This window comes from Pongo abelii, chromosome 5 (assembly GCF_028885655.2).
Source record: "Pongo abelii isolate AG06213 chromosome 5, NHGRI_mPonAbe1-v2.0_pri, whole genome shotgun sequence".
Classification (NCBI taxonomy): Eukaryota; Metazoa; Chordata; class Mammalia; order Primates; family Hominidae; genus Pongo; species Pongo abelii.
This window is the reverse complement of record NC_071990.2, coordinates 101,614,229-101,635,733: the sequence shown is the minus strand read 5'-3', so window position 1 is coordinate 101,635,733 and position 21,505 is coordinate 101,614,229. Positions and strand designations below refer to the sequence as shown.

General features: G+C 33.1%; 1 protein-coding gene across 4 annotated transcripts in view; it reads left to right on the top strand.

Moving 5' to 3' along the window:
• ASCC3 (activating signal cointegrator 1 complex subunit 3) overlaps positions 1-21,505 on the top strand; it is a 377,280-nt gene that overhangs the window by 151,808 nt on the left and 203,967 nt on the right. For all 4 annotated transcript variants that reach the window (XM_024248504.3, XM_024248503.3, XM_054557910.2 and 1 more), the window contains 2 exons: positions 11,355-11,519; positions 18,795-18,971. In XM_024248504.3, coding sequence (XP_024104272.2) covers positions 11,355-11,519; positions 18,795-18,971 — 342 coding nt within the window. The remainder of the gene's footprint in view (positions 1-11,354; positions 11,520-18,794; positions 18,972-21,505) is intronic.

Here is a 21,505-nt window from a genome sequence, read left to right as displayed (position 1 = left end):
GGCTCACTGCATCCTCCACCTCTCGGGTTCAAGCAATTCTCCTGCCTCAACTTTCTGAGTAGCTGGGACTACAGGCGCACGCCACCACCCACGCTAAGTTTTTGTATTTTAGCAGAGATGGGGTTTCACTGTGTTGCCCAGGCTGGTCTTGAAGTCCTGAGCTCAAGCAGTCTGCCTGCCTCAGCCTCCCAGAGTCCTAGGATTACAGGTGTGAGCCACTGTGCCTGGCCTCATTCCTTTTTTAATGATACCTTGAAATACAGTTTAGGTCTCCCTGAAAAAATGAGGATCCAGGCCACTTAGTTTAGCTTAGATCCAAGGGGAACTATTAAGATCCCACCTTTCCTTAACAACATTCATTCTCAGGGAAATGATATCTGCACACAGGAAGTATCATCTCATTAGGCCAAGGGCTGGACAGTGGAAGTATTAGTGCCGTTGTGCAAGATGAAGTAAATGTGCTTCTTTGCTTTTATACACATTTAGAGTTTTCAATGTGGTTAAGTGTATATAAACAGATTAGGGAGGAGAACATTTCTCTAAGTCACAAATCCTATTATGTGACAATGTCTTAAAAGGAACTTTTTTTTTTTTGAAATGGAGTTTTACTCTTGTTGCCCAGGCTGGAGTGCAGTGGCAAGATCTCGGCTCACTGAAACCTCCGCCTCCCTGGTTCAAGCAATTCTCCTGCCTCAGCTTCCTGAGTAGCTGGGATTACAGGCATGTGCCACCACACCCAGCTAATTTTGTATTTTTAGTAGAGATGGGGTTTCCCCATGTTGGCCAGGATGGTCTCGATCTCCTGACCTCGTGATCTGCCTGCCTCGGCCTCTCAGGAAAAGGAACTTTTTAAACCTACATAGCTACATAGTAGAGCTTACATTATATATTATTAAATGTAAATATACTTTGTTCTATTTTCTCATTAGACAAGAATAGTTATCACCAATATTGTGGTATCGATAATTACTACCTGCAAGAAGTATAATTTATCAACAGTTACTGGAGTATGTTCCGTGTGTCAGACCACTTCCAGGCATTGTGGATACAGCAGTCAAGAGAGTTACTGTTCCTCCCTTTGTTGTACTTGTGGGTGTATTGAGGGAGCAAGCAATATAGTGTAGTCAATGCTAAAATTGAAAATATGGGTATGGAGATGCCACAGAAGCATATAAAAAGGAAATATTACTAGGGTATATGGTTTGAGAAAAGCCACCTAAATATGTAAGCTCAGGAGCTGAAGGGTATAGAGAAACATTTTTATATGTAGTTTTATTTTACTTTAATAAAAATTGTGTCATTGTGTGTGTGTTTGTATAAAATGCATAATACTTTGTGTTTTTTACTTAATTTTGTGTATGTATGTAGAGATCTTATTGTCTTCAGAAGAACCTTATGAATGTTCATTTGTGTCTGTGCCTTTTTCTAGGATGGAATTATGAAAGCAAGATTGCTGAATGTAGGGTTTGTGCATTTTAAATTTGATAAACGTTGCCAAATTTACCATCTAAAATGGCTCTATTTTGATGCTTAATATCTCTATTAAAGGATAATTTATGCAAATTGATAATAGAAATACTGAATGCACTCTTCACATAAGGGAAAATGCAAAGTTTCAAAAAAAAATAAGATGTTAAACATCACTAGCAATCAAACAAATGCTTATTAAAGTACGAAGCTGTTTTCTCATAATAAACTAGTAGTTAAAGATAATGAAAGTACCCCATGCAGGGAAACCTACAGTGTAACTTCAGCTCTCAACCTTGCAGATAGTGTTGTAAAATCATTTTGGCAAGTGATTTCCTTAAATGAAATCGGGGTAATATGGTGAGAAAGAGTTGAAAAGAAAATGGATATTGGAGTCTTGGTGTCCAAGAAATTCATCTTAAATTGTAATATCAAACCACTCGGGGACTATTTTCCTATTATATACACTGATATTTTGCCCTTTCTATTATGCTCCTACCCTTACTGAGAATTATATGTCATTAAAATAAAAAAGGATGCCTTTTAGCAGCACTTTCCTCCTTAATATATAACATACAGTGTTTTTATTGATTTTAGGTTGTTTAAAGTAGAGAGTTTTTATACCCTGTTCTATGGTTTTATTCTAATTAGGATTGGAAATGATGGTTCTGGTATCAATCAATGTGTTCTCAGAAATAGAGATATATTATCTAGAAGAAGTAAAAGGTGATACTCTGTTACATCATTTCTAGCATCAACCAGTTTTGCAGAGTAGCTTAGTTTGTTTTGTTACATAAGTATATTTTGTAATTAAGCCAGTGTAGACACTTTGGACTACTACCTTGCTTATGATTTTATTCTTTCCCTGATGTGGCACCTAGTAGTTTCCCTGATGTGTCTTAACCAGTTAATTGCCCAAAAGAGTGGTAGTAGTGATGGTGGTACAGGATTGGGGATAGGGACAGCAATAGTAATAGCAGACACTTACATAAGCTTAGTATGTGCTTTGTGCTATAATCTTTTTTATGAAATAATTCCCATAATCACAACAAACCTAAAAGGTAAGTACCATTTTAATCTCCATTTTACAGATGAGAAAATTGAAGCAGGGAGAGTTTAAGTTGCCCAAGGTCACACTGCTGTAAGTACCATGGCAAGTACTCAGACTACTCAGTCTGATGTTATAGTCTTTTTATAATAATTACATCACATTACTATCGTTAATAAAAAGGACTTCAGGTTTTGTGCTTGTGAGTCTTGTTGAAATATCTGATATTTATGTCATATCAAAAACTCATTTTAATAAATTAGTTATATTTAAGGAAGATAATATAAATACATAGTACCTATTTAATCTTCAGTCAGTGTTTTCCATTGTGCATCAAATAATGAGAATCCCCTTCATAATTATCACATGGTGGTAAAAAATTCTTCTCCTGCTACCCAGAGGCTCTGCTTTACTTAATGGTGGTTACAAAAGCTTCCTTGCCCCCACTTACCACTCCTATGCCCAAATAAACAGAACAAGAAAAATGAGAATTATTTCTCTGGGGATTACTAATTTGCATCAGATTGGACAATTCCCTCTGACAACATCATTGTAGCTCCTACGAGAACTATCATAAGACAGGGCACAGTGTCCTTTGTCCCATTTGTGTAAAATATTTGAGAGCATATATATATATTTTGTTTGTTCATTTTTAAAGGGATATATATAGTAAGCAATGGTTATGTTTTAGGGGAGAAGAACAAGCTAGTGGAGAGGAGATGGGAGAGTCTCTTTGTGATTTGTATGCTTTACAAACTCATGCATTTTCTAATTTAAGAAATAATTAACAAACAAAATTGCTTTCAAGAGGTTGAGTTTTAATGCTGAAGTTTTGGATTTTGTCTGAAGGAACTATAAGTAATTGCCTCATGAGGTTGCTCTTGCATTTACTCTGAAAGTATTGTTCTCTTAGTTCGTTTATTGTTGCTGTAACAGAATACCTTAGACAGGGTAGTTTATAAAGAAAAGGTATTTATTTGGCTCACAATTCTGGTGGCTGGAAAGTTCAAGATTGGGCATCGGTGTCTGATGAGGGCCTCAGGCTGCTTCAGCTAACTGGCGGAAAGCAAAAGGGGAGCCAGTGCAGAGGTTTGTTGATGGGTAGATTCCAGGCTCTTTTTGACTGCCAGTTCTTCTGGGAACTAATAGAGTGAAAATCCACTCACCCCCAAAGGAGGTCATTAATTTATTCATAAGGGATCTGACATCATGACCCAAACACCACCCACGAGGCCCCACCTACCAATATTGCCACATTGGGGAACAAATTTCACTGAATAAGATGGTCACTGAGTGAACATACTGTGTCATTCAGTCTCCAGAATAGTGTTCTATAGAAGAAACCGCTCTTAAAGTTTGATGCCAGAATAACACTTTTATTGAGGTTCTCTTTTGTCTCTATTTGAAGCTATGTGCCAGTTTTTCTTTCTCAATATAGTGTCAAAAGCTTAGAGCAAGGTTTTATATATAATCATATATTATGTATACTTTCGTCATATTTGCTTTTCTCTTTTATCACTTTACTAAACCTTATTTTTAGTGTATGTGAACTTCTGTTAAGCCACTTCAAAACCAATAGCAAATAATAGTTCCTTGATCTTTTTTCTAATGTTGTTAGTTTTCCAATGTTGTTAAATTGTAGGAAATGGAAGGGAAATGGAGGGGAAAATACAGAAAATGTATAATTTCACTTGGCTCTACACTACACTACTGGTGCTATATTAGTAATGACCTTGAGGTATAGGTTGTGGCAGTGGCAGTTACTCGAATTGGGACAGCTGTACCACATAGATGACCATTGCATTTCATAACATTGTGTGTGAGAGAGGTTGGAACACATTTCTCCTCTGTTTTGCTATATTTTCTCAAAGTATAACTTCTAGTTATCTTTGTATTCTAACCATAGACACACATCTAAGGACATTGAATGAGTGAGGTAGTCACAGGTTTCTATCAGGAAGCTCTTGGATAAACATAAATTGTGTTTAAGTTTATAGATGTACCCATGTTCTTTGTTCTTTTTCCAGTTAAAAGAGAAATGATTTAAATAATTAAAATGGGTAAACAATAAGGAACTACAAAAACATCTATTTCTTAGTTAATGGTCATTTTCAGTAGCCTTTATCTTACTGTAATTTGTTGATAAGCTTTTAGATTCCTCCTATCCTCTGTCTGCCTTTCCCAAAAGTACACCCCAAACAAACTTTTGACTACTTATTCTTGAATAAATGTAATCTCTTAATATTGACTGACTGGAATTAGTTTGAAGAGATAAAATTTTTATTATTTTGAGTCTTTTTTGTGGAGAACTGCAGAATACATTTATTTAGTTCATCACATTTAAGGTGTAGTAGTGTGGTATTGCAATATGACTTCTTTTTTTTGTTTGTTTGTTTGTTTGTTTGTTTTTTGTTTTGAGACGGAGTCTCGCTTTGTTGCCCAGGCTGGAGTGCAATGGCGTGATCTCCACTCACTGCAACCCCCGCCTCCCGGGTTCAAGTCATTCTCCTGCCTCAGCCTCCCAAGTAGTTGAGATTACAGGCGCCTACCACCATGCCTGGCTAATATTTCTATTTTTAGTAGAGACAGGGTTTGCCATGTTGGTCAGGCTGTTCTCAAACTCCTGACCTCCGGTTATCTGCCCGCCTTGGCCTTCCAAAGTGCTGGGATTACAGGCATGAGCCACCACACCCGACCTGCAGTATGACATTTTAAAGTGTTTCTTTTTAGTAAAAGATTGATCCTCAAACTGGGTTTTACAAATGTAGCAGATAAGAGGTAGTGACTGTCAAATGTTCAAAGTTGTGTTTTGTTTTGGTTTGGTTTGGTTTTGCTTTCAAAGAGCACACAAACCAGTCCAATTTGAAAAACACAACTTTACAATGAATGAAGGAAACCTGTTCTCTATGAATAGCCCAATTGTAACGATTAGGTCTCACCACAGGACAAGTTGCTACCACAAATTAGTCACATGTGAACAACAAACTGTCTTTATGAACATAAAGAGGCATTCTAAGTTGTAGCAGACAGCTGCTCTACGAGATGTTAATTGAGTGAAATCCTGGAGTATTACAGATAAGCAGTTAGAGTGATGAACAAGGGCTTTATGGTTTGTATAAACAGAAATATAAACAATTTTGTATTTTTCTCAATTATATATAATTAGTTAAGGTTTCAGGGTAACAAAGTATTGTATCCCTTTTTTTACAAGCTTATGCTAATGAGGCTAGACTTCAGTATGTATATTCTGAGATTGATGAAAAATGTCTTAACAAAAAGAACTGCAAAGAGAATGAACTGCAAAAAGAATTGTGTTTCAGATGTAAACACACATAGTCTAGAAAGTATTTTTTTGCATGTTCAATTTTGAATAGGAGAACTTCTCTTCCCAATTCCCAGCATTTCCTGCTCTGTTCCTTCAAAAGCTTTAGAATTTCTTCTTGAATTATACTTTGTTTTTTTGTAAATGTCAATTTGAAATTTTAGCTAAAAATAGTATCATTTATTTTTCCTAATATGAAAATACCGAGATAGATTTCAGGTGACACTCTTTGTGCTTTAGCTTTATTATATTATACTTTTTAAAAAACAATATGCTGTGAGAATACTTTTGTAGTTGAATACATTTTTATTTTGTAATTGAAAGCCACCATCCTTGACATAAATATAACTCGATATTTGAGACTATGCTTTATGTGTGTGAGTGTGCATTCGTGCATGTGAATTGATGGGAGAGAAGGGAACATAAAAAATGTTGAAGAGGAAGTGGTTGGAACTAACTGATTTGTTGTAGAGTCCCAAGGGGCAGGTATAATCTGCAAGCTGTCAGATTCCATTATGGAGACTGTTGCCATCAATCAGAACTGACATTTGTATATCAGAGGTTAGTATAACTAATTATATGTATGTTTATGGAATGTAAACCATGTGACATTTTAGATTTAATCTTTAAATTAAAACATTCATATAATTTATAAGCTTATTGGTTGACTGAGTATGTGATTATGTATTTTAGAAAGGAAGACAGTATTTCTTAAATCTTGCAAGCTGTGGCCTGGTCTACACCTATAGTGTTAGAATGTGATTTGTAACAATTCCAGGCTGTTTTCACCACAGAAGATGTACTAGGCAAGCATTCTTAAAGGTTGCTCTTTAGCTTAGTTAATAGATTCCTAACATTTTTCAACTAAATTTACCATATTTTATCAATTGTAAGATACATTTTGAAAATATACTTGGTAGTGGCATTTGTTTTGTTTTGTTTTGTTTTCAGAGATGGAGTCTTGCCCTATCTCCCAGGCTTGAGTGCAGTGGCATGATCACAGCTCAGCGCAGCCTGGAACTCCTGGGCTCAAGCAATCCTCCCACTTCAGCCCCCTGTAAGACTACAGGCATGTGCAACCACATCCAGCTAATTTTTTTTTTTTCCGGAGGCAAGGTCTCACCATACTGCACAGGCTGGTGTCAAACTCCTGACCTCAAGTCATCTTCCCACTTTGGCCTCCCAAAGTGCTGGGTGTGAGCCACTGCACACAGCCCAGTGGTATTTTTTCACCTTCTTAGTGACAATAAAATATGGTATAGCTGGAATCAATGGCTCCTGAGATTTTATGATATATAATATACTATTGGATTTTAGTGGCTATGTTTTGATATTTTATCATTCTGGTTTTAAAAAAGTCATGTATGTAATTACACAGTTTGCTCCCAGTTTTCTACAGTCTAAGTACTAAAAATTTCAAAATCAATTTTAAATGTTATAAAGACAAGAAAGTATACTTTTATCTTTAAAATTTGTGTATTCCTTTTGATTCAAAATTTTAAATCTACTTTTTAGCCATGTGCTTCAAAGAAACAAACTGTTCCAATAGTCAAAATGATAAATTATTTAAAATTCAATATGATATCAATATGACTTGCATAACTTCACATCAGATATAACAAAATGAGTTAAACATACAGCAGGCTACTTTTATGCATCACATATATTTTTGTGTCTTAAGCCAGATATGTATTCTCAATAGTAAAAAATAAAGCCTTAGGACTCCATTTTATGTATAATGAAAATTAAAATTGGAAGGTTTTAAGGATTGAGGTGCATCATTACCTAGCTAGTTGTTCTTCACTAAAGAAAAATTGAAGCATAGCTTCCAATACACATTTGCTTTGTCAGATCTTTGTTCGAGATCTTCTTCTAGAAGTTTGTTCAAGAAGTTCAAACCGTTCCATAAAATGCCTTCTCTGTTCACACACACATTCTCTCTGCCTTCTTTCTCTGTTCACACACATATTCTCTCTCCCTCCTTATCTCTTTCTCTTCCTCTTAATTTCTCTAGTCCTCTCCCTCTCTTATTTACCCCCTCACACTAGCTCCTTCCTTCTAAAATAATGGCTATTTTGATTTTGACTTACTTTTTGCTTTTGTTGTTAAAGTACCAGTCTTTCAGTGAGATTGTTCAGACATCCATAGTTGTATTATCAGCCTTCCCTGATTTGTCTTAGTCATAAATATATCATGGGCAAACTTTGTCAAAAGTTTCAGTATATACAGAAAACTATGTATATACTGTGTCTAGTGCTTTCTCTTCACTGCCTTCTTGTTGACTTTATCCGATGTGAAAATGAGGTTGAATTGGCATGACTTTTTCTGATGTATTCATGCTATCACCAAGTGCGCTTTCTTCCCTAAATGCTAACATATGCCCCCATAAACATGGAATATGAGATTAATTGTAGGCCATCCCCAGCTATGGATGCTTTCATTTTTTGGAAGAGACTCCTTGGCAAAGGAGAGAGTGGGAAAGGAGAAGGTAAAAAGTGATTATACTTAATATTATGAATTTTTTTCCATGCTGTTGCACAGTTTAGTAGTTTACTTATTTTTATTGTATAGTATGTATTTTATCCCACTGTATAAATATATTACTTATTATTTATCCATGTTATTGTTGATGGACATTTGGTTTGTTTTGATTTTGGAGTATTATAAATTATACAGCAATAAAAATTCTTATACATGTCTTTGGGTGCACATATATGTGTGTTTCTGTTGGGTATATAGTATATTAGGAAATGCATTTGCTGGGTCACAACGCATGCATATTTCAGCTTTACTAGATGTTACCAAGCAGTTTTTCAAAGTGGTTGTATAAGTTTATATTCCACCATTACTTTAGGAGAGTTCTAGTTGCTCTACATCCTCTGTAAACGTATCCTCTGGTATTTTCTATCATTCATTCTAACTTTTATGGTAGTTGTATAGTGATGTCACTTCTCTCTGTCTGTCTGTCTCTCTCTCTCTCTATCATTCCCCCCTTCTTTTTTGTGTTTTTTTATTAAATATGAAAAAATGTATATTCATTATTTTCAATTAATTGTTTGGCTCATGTGTTAACTGAATATTAAGCACTATAGCATAGTTATATACTATAGTTACATTTATATGTGCACCTTAATGTTTATTCCCAAGCTCACAGATTGCATTTGTTATGTCTACTTAGACAATTTGATTGTTACTTTTGACACATAGAGAATAATGTTATATTTGCAGATGTTTATCTTTAGGGAAGAAAAAGTTATTTTTAGACTTTCTTTGACTTACAGTCAAATAGAAGAGATACACTGTGTTTTGGCAAATGTGTAAGCCACACTCTTAAGAAGGTATAGAAAATTTTTTTCTCCTTAGAATTATCCCTGCTGCCACTTTTCTGTCTGGCCCCTCTCCCCCTCCAAACCACTATTTTGATTTATTTCTCTTCATTCTGGCTCAGTTCTTTGTGAAGCCACATTAATAACATTAATCATTTTTAATCTTTGTCTCTAATAACTATTTGTAGAGTAAAAATATGAATAAAATATATTTTGACCCTTTGTTGTTGTTGTTGTTGTTGTTGTTACAAACCCAGAACAGAAAGTTCAGATCCATAGCTCCATAGCTCTGGGATCTAACACTGGAGCTGATCATCTGCCTGTAATTGCTGCCTGGCTGACACAGTAAAAGTTCCTTCTTGAATCTTTGCATTTTCTGTTTCTCAAGGAGCATTAGATTAATTCAATCTAGTAATTTGTGGGGGAAAAAAGAACCAAATGTAAAATGCACAAACTCATTCCTCTCGGAGGCTTTATTACATGAGAGATTTTATGATCTCTCTCATAATTCTTTAGTTCAAAATTCAAAAAATTCCTTTTGGGACAAGTTGGTGAATACACGGATTTGGGCGTGACGTTCTTCATTCAGTGAAGCACTATCCTCTGGTGTGTTTGATATAGGGCTTGTTGTAGTATTCAATTAGTAGATTATGCAAATCATTAAAAGTTTAGATTAAAATTTTTACTGTGTTTTTCTCTTCCCCTCCTCAAGGAGGAATACACTTTACCTAGGATAAACAATAATGGATTAGTCATTAAACAATTGTAGAAAACTAAATAGTGTAATTTTACTATATACAGCTGTAAGGAAAGTTTTTAATAATAATGTTTAAGATGAATTGGTTCTGGCAAGTCTTAAGTCCTTTGGTTTTGCTGTCAAATTAATGAGCATTTAAAAATTAAATACACCAAATGTTTGGCATCATCGTGGTTTATAAGCATCTCAACTATGCCATTTTCCCAGTGGACAGGCTAAAGTTGGAACAGTTTAGAATACTAATTTTTATACTGCCAAGGGATTAAGTACATGTACTGAGAGAAATTTAAGTTGACAGTAAAAATATTGACAGTTAACCCAGGCCGTAATGCAAGAGCAGATGGAAATGTCTTGCATGAGTTCCAATTCATTAAGCAAATGTGACACTTTATTTTCTAGCCATTTTAGTTCAGGTAACTGATGTAGTAAAATAGTATTATAACTGAAGCCACTTCTTACTGTGCTGAAATTAAAGCATAGAAAACAAAATACTAGAAAGGATTTTAAGATTTGGTGGTACAGGTTGAGCATCTCTAATTTGAAAATCTGAAATCCAAAATGCTTCAGAATCTAGAACTTTCTGAGTGCTGACATGATGCTCCAAGAAAATACTCATTGGAGCATTTGGATTTTGGATTTTCAAATTAGGGATGCTTTCTGATATCTGAAAATTTTGATTTTATAATTTGTTACCACATTTTTTCTCTGCAAATTAATAAGAAAGGACTGGCATACTATTCTAAGTTGGTGTTGAGGTAGATGGCCACGTTTGTATTTATTATTGAATTTAATAATCTTTGTACCTCTCCTAATATTTACTAATAACAAGCTAGTTTTATTTTATATTTTAATGTGCCATTAATTTAAAGTTTAAGAGAATTATGGTGTCTTTTTGTCTTACAACACATGGGCATGTTTTTCAATGAAAAGCATTGTTAGTAAGTGATCTCTGGGTATATTTATGATACTATATCTTGGGTTATTTTTAATCTGTCATTATCCAAAGTAGATTATCGGTAGAGTGAATTGTTGATTTTTCTTTCTTTCTTTTTAATGCTTTCATCATTTTTTAGTCTCTTTTCAAATAAAGACCGTTATCAGTATATGCTACTTTAAAACATAGTGTTCTTACTGTTTTTTTTTTTACATTGTAAGATACTTTTTAAAAAAACGTGTGTATTTTGTACACTTTGCCCTACAATTCACTGGCAAATGACCATCAGTGAGCTTAAACTGCCTAGTATCACAGCTTAAAAAGAGTTCTTCTTGAAGTGACTATTGTCTATAGTAAATTAGATGTAATTCTAGGCTATTCTAAACACTTTTTATTTGATTTATATAGAGGTGGCCAAAATATTTCTTTCTGAGTATCACAGTTCAATGTTAAATAACCTATATAACTTTTCCCCTTTTAAAATGTGTCTTATCTTATAGATGCTTGTGACCACACCGGAAAAATGGGATGTAGTAACAAGAAAGAGTGTTGGGGATGTAGCTCTTTCCCAGATTGTAAAGCTCCTTATTCTTGATGAAGTTCATTTGCTGCATGAAGATAGAGGACCAGTATTAGAAAGCATAGTTGCCCGTACTTTACGGCAGGTAAGAGGAAGTTATTTATAAGCTTATTTTGAAGGGATAAATATGTTTTTCAATTTAAAATGTAGCATTTTCACTGTAGACCTGTGTTACAAAGCTAAATCTAATATTGACATAATCTTCATATTTTTAAAAGGGGGAATATACCTGTTGTCCCTAGTTTTAGACCTCACTGGCTATTCATAAATAGCCCAAACCAAAATTGGTAAATTCCTAATGCCAAGAGTCTTAAGATATTTTCTGTTAACCATTCTTTTCATTAAATGAAAAGACAGGATATCTTAGAATATTCATGAGTTTTTAACTGATGTTTTCTGGTAGATTGTACATATATAGAAAATAGATGAACACTTATTTTTTGACCTAATCCAGAACTCTAGTGTCTTGACTCCTTATTTATTGTCTTTTATTCATATTCTCTTGCCTTTATTTTCTTCTGAAATAGCTAAGATTCCATGACTAATTACTTATCTTTTTAATAACTTTAACTTACTTATCCCCTGAGCACCTGACAAAATTACAACAGTGAATCAATTGAACCATGTCTCTACTTCCAGCCAGATTGCCGATTACTAGTGGGAAAGATTGCTAGAGATGCTGACTAGCATCAGTAGACCTTCATAGGCTGTGATTTAGAGTAGACATTCCTAGACTACATTCACATGGATCCTTGAGATTACCCTGTAACTTCTAAGCAGCTTTTCTTCTGTGTCCCTAATGTGACCCTTTTCAAGCTTCACCAGTTTCCTTTTTCACTCTTCATCACCCTGTCATGCCTTATTCTTATACAATAGTATTTTGTACTGAAATGGAAATAGAGTCCCTCGTGCTTGAACTCTCTCAATTTCCATTCCTTTTCCCTCCTCTCCCTAACCAGGAAAATGCCCAGCCCTTCCCACCACAAGCATACCCTTCATTTTACCCCTTACTCGTTTCTCAGAGGTCCTTTCTCCCCTTGCCTTAGACCCCATTTCTTTCACTCTGTAAGTTACCCCTTTTCTTTCTCCTGTGTCTTTAAGTTCTCTCTCAGTGGGCACTGTCTTTTTGACTTAAAAGGATTGCAAAGTCCCTTCTGTCTTTACCAAAAAATTTCCTTAAACCTATCCCTCACCACCACCTAGTGTCTGGAAATATTAATCTCAATTCAATTTCCCTTTTGACTAAACCACTGCAGTCTGGTCATTGCTCAAACGTAAGTAATAAAATGTTTTTACCAAGATCACCAGTTACCAGTTCTCAAACCTATTTTTTTTTAACTTTGGATTCTACTCATTTTTGATGCTTAATACTACTCATTGTTTCCTCAGTCTTGAAACTCTTTGCTCTTTGACTCTGTGATGCCACCCTGTCCTGGTTACTTTCACTTGTGTTTGTTTTTTTTGTTTTGTTTTGTTTTGTTTTTTTTGTAGCTACTCTTTCTCAGCCTTCCTTGCTTCTTCCCTGTTCTCAATCTGGCAATGTTTATTGTTTATGTTCTCTAAGACTCTGTCATTTGCCATCTTCTCTCTTTATTCTAAATATTTACTCTGGGGAAAAACACTTCTATGCTCATCTTACCTAAATTATGTATATATAATATGTATATGATGTGTATGCATGTGTGTATGTATATATATAATATATATATATGTGTGTGTGTATATATACATATAAAATTCCCTACTGACTTCTGGCCATATCCAAACCCAGTTGTATATTTCTACTCTGATATCTCATAGACATCTTTTGCCCATAAACATGTCAGAACTCTTGTCATCTTCCCTATATACCTAGATATGGTATCATAATCTACTTGATTCCGAAGCCAAAACTCTGGGAGTCATAGTCAGGTTTTCCGTCTTCTTTAATACTTTCTTCCATCCCAATATCTAATTAGATGTCAATTCTTTATATTTTTTTCTAAATACCTCTGATTCAGATTCAAGTGTGGAAATGTAAAGAAGTAGGTACAATAAGTGACATAATGTATTTTTTAAAAGTTCAAAATTGTTTGTTTTTCATTTTGTAAATTCACCATAAAATTCTAGATGGATTAATAATTTAATTGTTTCAAACAAAGCTCTCAGTTCAATGAAGAAAACATAGGAGAGTTTTTTAAAAAAAATAATCTTGTCGTTCTATGCAATGTGCAAGCTCAAGAAGTTATAAATGAAACCTGTGTCACATTTGGATGCATAAATATTTTAAAATTCTGATCAGTAAGACACACCCCTAAAATTTTAAATGTGAGACCAAATAACAAATTATTTGCAACACATAAAACAGCTTCTTAATATTATTTATATTTAATAGGTTTCTATAACTAAGAAAAATAATCAACTGGAAGGAACATTTTACAGTAGAAAAAATTATTCAGAAATATTTAAAAGATGCTTAAAAAGAATATGAATCAGTATGAGACATTTCTATTCTATCACATTAACAAAAATAAAAACGAAATGAAATTTGAAAGCATCTAGCAAAATCAACGCTGTGTTTTCACTTCTATATATCAAACTGTGGAAATAATAGCACAAATTTATAAAGATATAGTAATACCAGTATTCATTGAAGCTCTTTTTTTAATAGAAAATATTTTAGTAATACCTTGAATATTCAACAATAGAAGAAATTGTTTAATGAATTATAGTATATTTATGCAATGAAATGCTGCTTTGCAGCCTTTAAAAAAGGTGAGAATGAACTGTGTGCTCTTCTTTATATTCGGAGAGCCATACCACAATAATCTATACATTCCACATTTATTTATGTGAACTGGGCTTAAAAGATGTTATATTATTCACTGAAAAAGCAAGCTGTTCTGTATGTGTAGCACAATCCCATTTGTGTAAGAAAAACATGCACTATATTTATTCATTTATTCATTTTTATTCATTCATTCACTCAGTTAATGAACATTTATTAAGCACCTACACATGTGCCAGCTACATAGTTCTAAGTGCTATAGATATAGTGATAAACAAAACAAAGTTCTTGCTTACACTTAGATTTTAGGCTGGTGTAGAATTGGGTGCATATATATGAAAAGATATGCAACAAGTTGGCGAGTGGTTTCTTTTCTTTCTTTTTCAATTTCAACTATTATTTTAGATACAGGAGTACATGTGCAAGTTTGTTACATGGGTATATTGCATGATGCTGAAGTTTGGATGTCATTCTTCATAGAATTAGAGAAAGCTATTCTAAAATTAATATGGAACCAAAAAAAGAGCCCAAATAGCCAAAGCAATCCTAAGCAAAAAGTACAATAAAAGAGACATCGCACTACCCACCTTCAAACTATACTATAAAGCTACAGTAACCAAAACAGCATGGTACTGGTACAAAAACAGACACATAGACCAAATGGAACAGAATAGAAAACTCAGAAATAAAGCCACGTACCTACAACCATCTGATCTTCAACAAGGCTGACAAAAATAAGCAATGGGGAAAGGACTCCCTATTCAATAAATAATGCTGAGATAACTGGCTAGCCATATGCAGAAGAGTGTAAATGGACCTTTACCTTTCATTATATACAAAAATTAACTCAAGATGGATTAAAGATTTAAATGTAAGACCTCAAACAATAAAAATCCTACAAGAAAATCTAGGAGACACCATTCTTGACACTGGCTTTGGCAAAGAATTTTTAGCTAAGTCCCCAAAAGCAAATGTAACAAAACCAAAAATTGACAGGTAGGACCTAATTAAACTAAAAAGTAGGAGATAGCAATTGCAACAAAAACAAAATTTGACAAGTAGGACCTAATTAAAAAGTGGTTTCTTCAGTAGAAATGAAATTGTAGAAATATTTGGGACTTGTTTACTTTTTACCACATAAATTAAAAATATGTGTACATGCACACACATACAGAAAACACACAGGGTTGAAATTTTCAAAGCTGATTTATAAAACCAGCTTTTAGCTAAAATCCAATTTAAGAGCAATTTTTAAAATGCAGGTAGTTGTCAGACACAGATGAAGTATGGAGAAGTCTGAAACTACCGTCTCTATTCTCCAGGTCCATTCTTCCTAACAAGGCATGTGCTCTGGCCCACATGTTATATATAAGGTCTCATAAAAGAAGCATGCAGGACATGATTTACACAAAGGAGAGCTATTTCGATTATGAAATGTTTTGATTTTATGCCCTGAAAAACTTAGTGATGTTTTTCAAGGAGCCATACTATAACAATCCATACACCACATTTATTTGCAGTGAGCCACCTACAGAGACCATGTCCATCCAGGAAAGATAAGGACTTTCTTCAACTATAGAACATTAGAGGCCAAGTAAATATCATTAGTATATTTTCCAAGAGGTCTATCATTCATGATTACAAGGGATTTTACTATTATAGTACATCTTTCTTTCCTGAGCATCCCCAGTAGAAAAAGAAAACAGATTGTAGTCTTAGTGCTAATCCTTTCTGTATGTATGTACAAAGACACATAGATATTACGTTATATATCATAATATTTTTAAGCAGGCATTATAACCTTAGAAAGTTTACAAATAATTTTGTGAATTGTTTATAAATGTATAATTTTTTATTTAAAATATAAATTAATTGTAAATAGTATAGTTTCTATATAAAATCTATAAATGTTATAAACTATATCAAACTATATATTATAGGTTTATTATGTATTATATGCAATATATTATTACATAAATAGTATATCAATATATGTGTATATCATATATATTATATATGTATAATAATTTCATCTTCATATTGTCATCTGTATATTGTAATCAAATTCTAATTATATAGTTTTGTACCACTTTGCCCATAAACCTTTGCTGACTTGCTGTTTGTTATCTTAAGAAAAATGGTCAAATTGTTTAGCTGGAGATTAAAGGCTATTAATATTAAAGCGCTGTCTGTCTAATTTTAACTTCTACATCTTCATCAGCTACCAAAGATTCCAGCCACACAAAACTATTTGATCTTTTCCCTACTTCCTTTTAAATATCATTGACCCTCTTTCAAAAACGAAACTAATCTAACTTGAGGCAGAATGTGTTGTTGGTTGTGAGATACGGATTGTAAATGCCAAATTATATAATGCCTTCTTTTTTTGTAACTCCACCTATCCATCTATGGAAAATTTACTGTTCTTTTGAATCCATCAAATGCCACTTCTATGTTGCGTTTCCTATTTACTGAATCAGAATGAATTACACCTTTTCTGTGTTTTCTTTGCACTCCCTTTTTTCACGTATTTTTAACGCTTATGATCTTCCTTATAATTTCACAACTTACTATAGTGAATGCTGTCTTCATCTAAATGCCTCACTAGAATTCAGCCTCCTTGACAGATGTGTCTGTGTGAATCTTTTCATATTTTCAAAGTATTAGTACAGTGCTCATAGTTATTTTTATTACAAAACAAAGCTCTTATTTTTATTTGTTCTTTGTGATTACCAAATGTTCCCAGTAGATGGCACATCACATCAGACTTCAACATTTGTATCTAATGTAGAAGCGCCATCTGAAGCTATTGGAAGGCAATGTAGACTTTGTTCAGGTTCTGAACTTACATGGTGATATTAGGGACTAAATTCATAATACACTTGGCATGATTGGGAGAAATTTGGAAAAGGTAAAAGTATAAGAAATCTTAAATCTATTTTATTTAACAACGTGAACTAATAATTAACCTACTTTTAGTAAGTGGGGAGATTTTATCAGAACTAAATTTTATGTGAAGGAAAACAGCATAGAAATATACTGTGTAATCTTGAGCTAATGATAGGGAGAAAGCTATAAATTTTTATTTTTTTGTAATTGTCAATAATTAATACTTTTAAGGTAAATAGGTATAGTGTATAGACTTGAAGGTTTGGCTTAAGACATAACGTTCCAGATTATTTCTATTTCAAATAAAGTATTTCTCACATAGATTTAACTATATTAAATAACTGTATTATAATTATACTTTTAGATTTAAAAATGTGGTTGTTTTAAAATGGATTTTTAGCAGAAAAATGTCTGGTGTTTGCCAGAGTATTGTGTCTTTAACAGCAAACAACCTTAAAAATATATTTTGTAACTATTCTGTCTTACAAAATGATTTTAAAACCAAATATCACTTTCATGTCTTTCCAAATCACCACTAGTACTACATAGAACTGTGGGATAATTAATCATTCTAATTACTGTATGTTGTGAAAGAGGTTTCTTTAAAAATAAGTCTGGCGATTATTTCCCCTTATTTAGGGTTCCTTGCTTTTGATGGGATTTGGTTTGCGGTTTTGCCAATATCTATAAGATTTCTTCAGTGAAAACAAATTTATAATAAGATACTGTATATGTATTGGTACTTTAATTTTTACCCATCTCTACTTTTTTGATCCCTCCCTTGTTATGTTTCTGCAAATAGTCTCTGCATGTGTGGATCTATGTCTTATTCAGCACTGCATCCCTAGTGCCTACAGATTAGGTCCTAACCCAGTGTTGATGGATGGATGACTCTGAAAGTATTAATATTATTCACATTGGACTACTTTGCTTATACCTATTGAGTCTCCTAGACTGAGCAAAATTATTAACAGCTTACTCAGAAAATCATACTGATATATTTTAATTACCAAATGAATGGAAGTTTTTGGCCATCCCTTGGTTTTATCTTTTTAGGTATGTTACATCATAATCAGATAATATGGCCTATATGATTTTTAGTTTTTGGAATTTACTGAGTTTTTTGTGACCTAAAAATACATTTAGTTGTTACAAAGTTCTTAATTCACATTTTTATTTTTATTTTTATTCATTTATTTATTTTTGAAACAGAGTTTTACTCTGTCACCGATGTTGGAGCTCAGTGACAATGATCAGATGGGCTCAAGTGATCCTCCCACCTCAGCCTCCTGAGTCGTTGGGACTACAAATGTGTGCCACCACACCAGTTAATTTTTTTTTTTTTTTTTTTTTTTTTTTAGGTAGAGATGGGGTTTTGCCATGTTGCCTAGGCTTGTCTCAAACTCCTGGGCTCAAGCGAGCCGCCCACCTTGCCTCCCAAAGTTCTGGGATTACAGGTGTGAGCCAAAACACTCACCCCTCATGTGTATTTTTAATTATAGTGGGTATGGAATTCTATTATGTATCTGTTAAATCAAGCTTGTGAATTATGGGCTACAAAGTCTTACATGATAGGACCCTCAATTGACCTCTACACTCATCTCTGTCTAGAGTTTTTAGAAGTCCTATGAATACGACAAATTATAATGTTTTTTGGTTAAATTAATTTAAATAACCCATATTTAATTAAAATAATCCATATAGGTGGAATCCACACAGAGTATGATAAGGATTCTCGGACTGTCTGCAACTTTACCTAACTACCTCGATGTTGCCACATTTTTACATGTTAATCCATACATTGGACTTTTCTTCTTTGATGGCCGTTTTCGACCAGTACCTCTTGGACAGACATTTTTGGGGATTAAATGTGCAAATAAGGTAAATACTCATTTTAATTCTTATCCAAAAATATTTTTGTTGACTTATTATTGAATACTTGTTTGGGGTTAGAGACTCCAAAAGACCATTTCAGCCTTTTGTGGTCTCCACTGAAATGGCCTTTTGCAGAACACTGAATCACATTACAGATGTGATATCCTAGACAAAATCAAGCATACTTCCTCAACTATTTGTAGCAGAGTAAGTCCTCCTACAGAAAGTAGCTTGTCATAGTTTGCATTGGTGTTTTCAATGTATGTTACGTATTTTCAGCTGTTAAAAGTTTTAAGTTATTTTGACGTGAAATGATTGAAGGGCATTGTGGAATAATAAAAACTCCAATTAAACAAGCAATATATATTGTGATGATATTCATTTAATAGAAATAATAGTACCTCATACTCAATTGAAAATAATTTCATAGTAGCAACCCTCAAGGAAGGTGTTCCATTTAACTTACAATGTTCTATAATTACCTTTATTATTATATATATAAATGGCATTTCTAAAATTCTATGCTTTAAAAAGTTTATCTAATTTTAAAATTAGTACTACCTATACTATTCACACTATTAGGGTGCTTATGATAGGCTTATTTTATAATATGAAGGAAAACATTGCTTAAAATTTAAACAATTATCATCCTATTCAACACCACCTATTTTTTGTGTAGAAGAAATAGTTTTAGGAAAATATTTACAGGCCTTTTGGCATTTTTAATAAAAGAGAACAAGATAGAATCGTATGTTGCTATGTCAACCTTAGTCTTTAATGTATTACTGTCACTTCTTGTCCAAAAACAATTTCATTAGTAAAATAGAGCCATTTTTACCTTGTACTATTATAAGTAAAATATTCACCTAAAAATATCCAAAGTGACTGTTACTATAATACAATAGTTAATGTCCTGTAACTGCATTGCATGAAAGTTAGGTATCTTTAGAATTCTAGGGAGTCATTTTAGACTTGTACACAAAGGGAGAGTTTATGATATACAATTATGCATATTTTAAGCTTCATAACTGTTTCAAGTGCTGCTTTTCAGCAATATTTGCTGCTTGTTTTTTTCAGTTATGTTTCAATATAATTTGATTATTTAGTTCATTTTTAACGTATCAGTAGGATAGATGTAGAACTTCTTTTATAGCTTTAGAATGTTTTCAGCTTTATAATTTAAAAGATAAGCAGATGATTATCACAGAGAGATATAAAGAGAAAATTGTTTTCACATGCTTGTCAGCCACCTTAAACCTTATTTTCTTTCAGTTGCATCATACAAATTGGTAAATCACCTAAAGCTAATTAAATCCAAAGTATATTTCACTACAGTACATTACCATCATAATCATGAAAGGAATGGGAGAATGATGTGAGTGTTATGTCTAATTTGGAATAATGGCTTTGGCCAGAAATGAATCCAAAGTACACTGAAAAAGTTATTGGGAGTTTTGTCTTTTGTAGAGGGTGGGGATTGTTTTTAAATTATTCGTGAGGAGTAAATTATCTCCTATGATCATCTCATCCTACTTAGCCGTTATAAGTCATAAGAGTTCCAATATTTTCAAATGTTTACATTAATGAAACAAAAAATCCAAATCATTGTCATTTTAGATGTACATGATGCTTTTCATCTTCTTCTAAACTCTTACTAATACATGTTAAGTGGAGAGATAATAGGCTGGGTCACATGCCTACTCCTTTGAGTTAGCCACCTTACCTTTTTGGTTAGGAGCTTTCTCATCATTATTAAGGAATATGAGACCCTTTTAAATTTTTTTAAATTTATGCATAGTAGATTTACATATTTTCTGGGCATATGTGGGCATAATACATTCATAATTATATGAATACATTGATAATTATATGAATGTATTAAGTTACATGAAAATCTTCAGTCAAATCTATTTGACTGAATATCAAATTAGTTTAATTGGGATATCCATCACCTTAAATACTTAGAGACCCTTTCTTAATTCATAAATTTTATATTAGATTTCTAATTAATCTGAAAAATGTTTCTGTAGAAGCATTCTGAATAGCAACCTCTCTCAATATGCATTACAGAAATAGTGTGTTACCTTATGTTTCAGCTCTGTGTGCCATTTGACTCTTGATCCATAGTGTTCTCGCAACATTGAGAATCATACAGGAAAGGTGTGCTGTATGGTTTATATAATGAAATATATGGAAAATAGCCTGAAGAATGGGCTTCTCGGAAAAGCAGAGAGAACTTTAAAAATTATCCTAAAATATTTGTAACTAACAAGAATATCCTTAAAGGTATTGTATTTTAAAAACTTGGTGGGTTTAGAAAGTTAGTACTCAGAAACTATTATCTGAGTTATTCTATTTGTACTTTAAAGTTGCATTGCATATTTTTTAATGGATTGTTATATGTTATATGTTTATGAGGTATTTGATACCTCTGCATTCTAGGTAGTCTGAAAGTTTAAAAAAATGCATTGTAATTGGCAAAATTTTATTTGTAGTTAGAAAGTTTATAATTGTTTCATCTGATTTTTTTTATGTTTTAA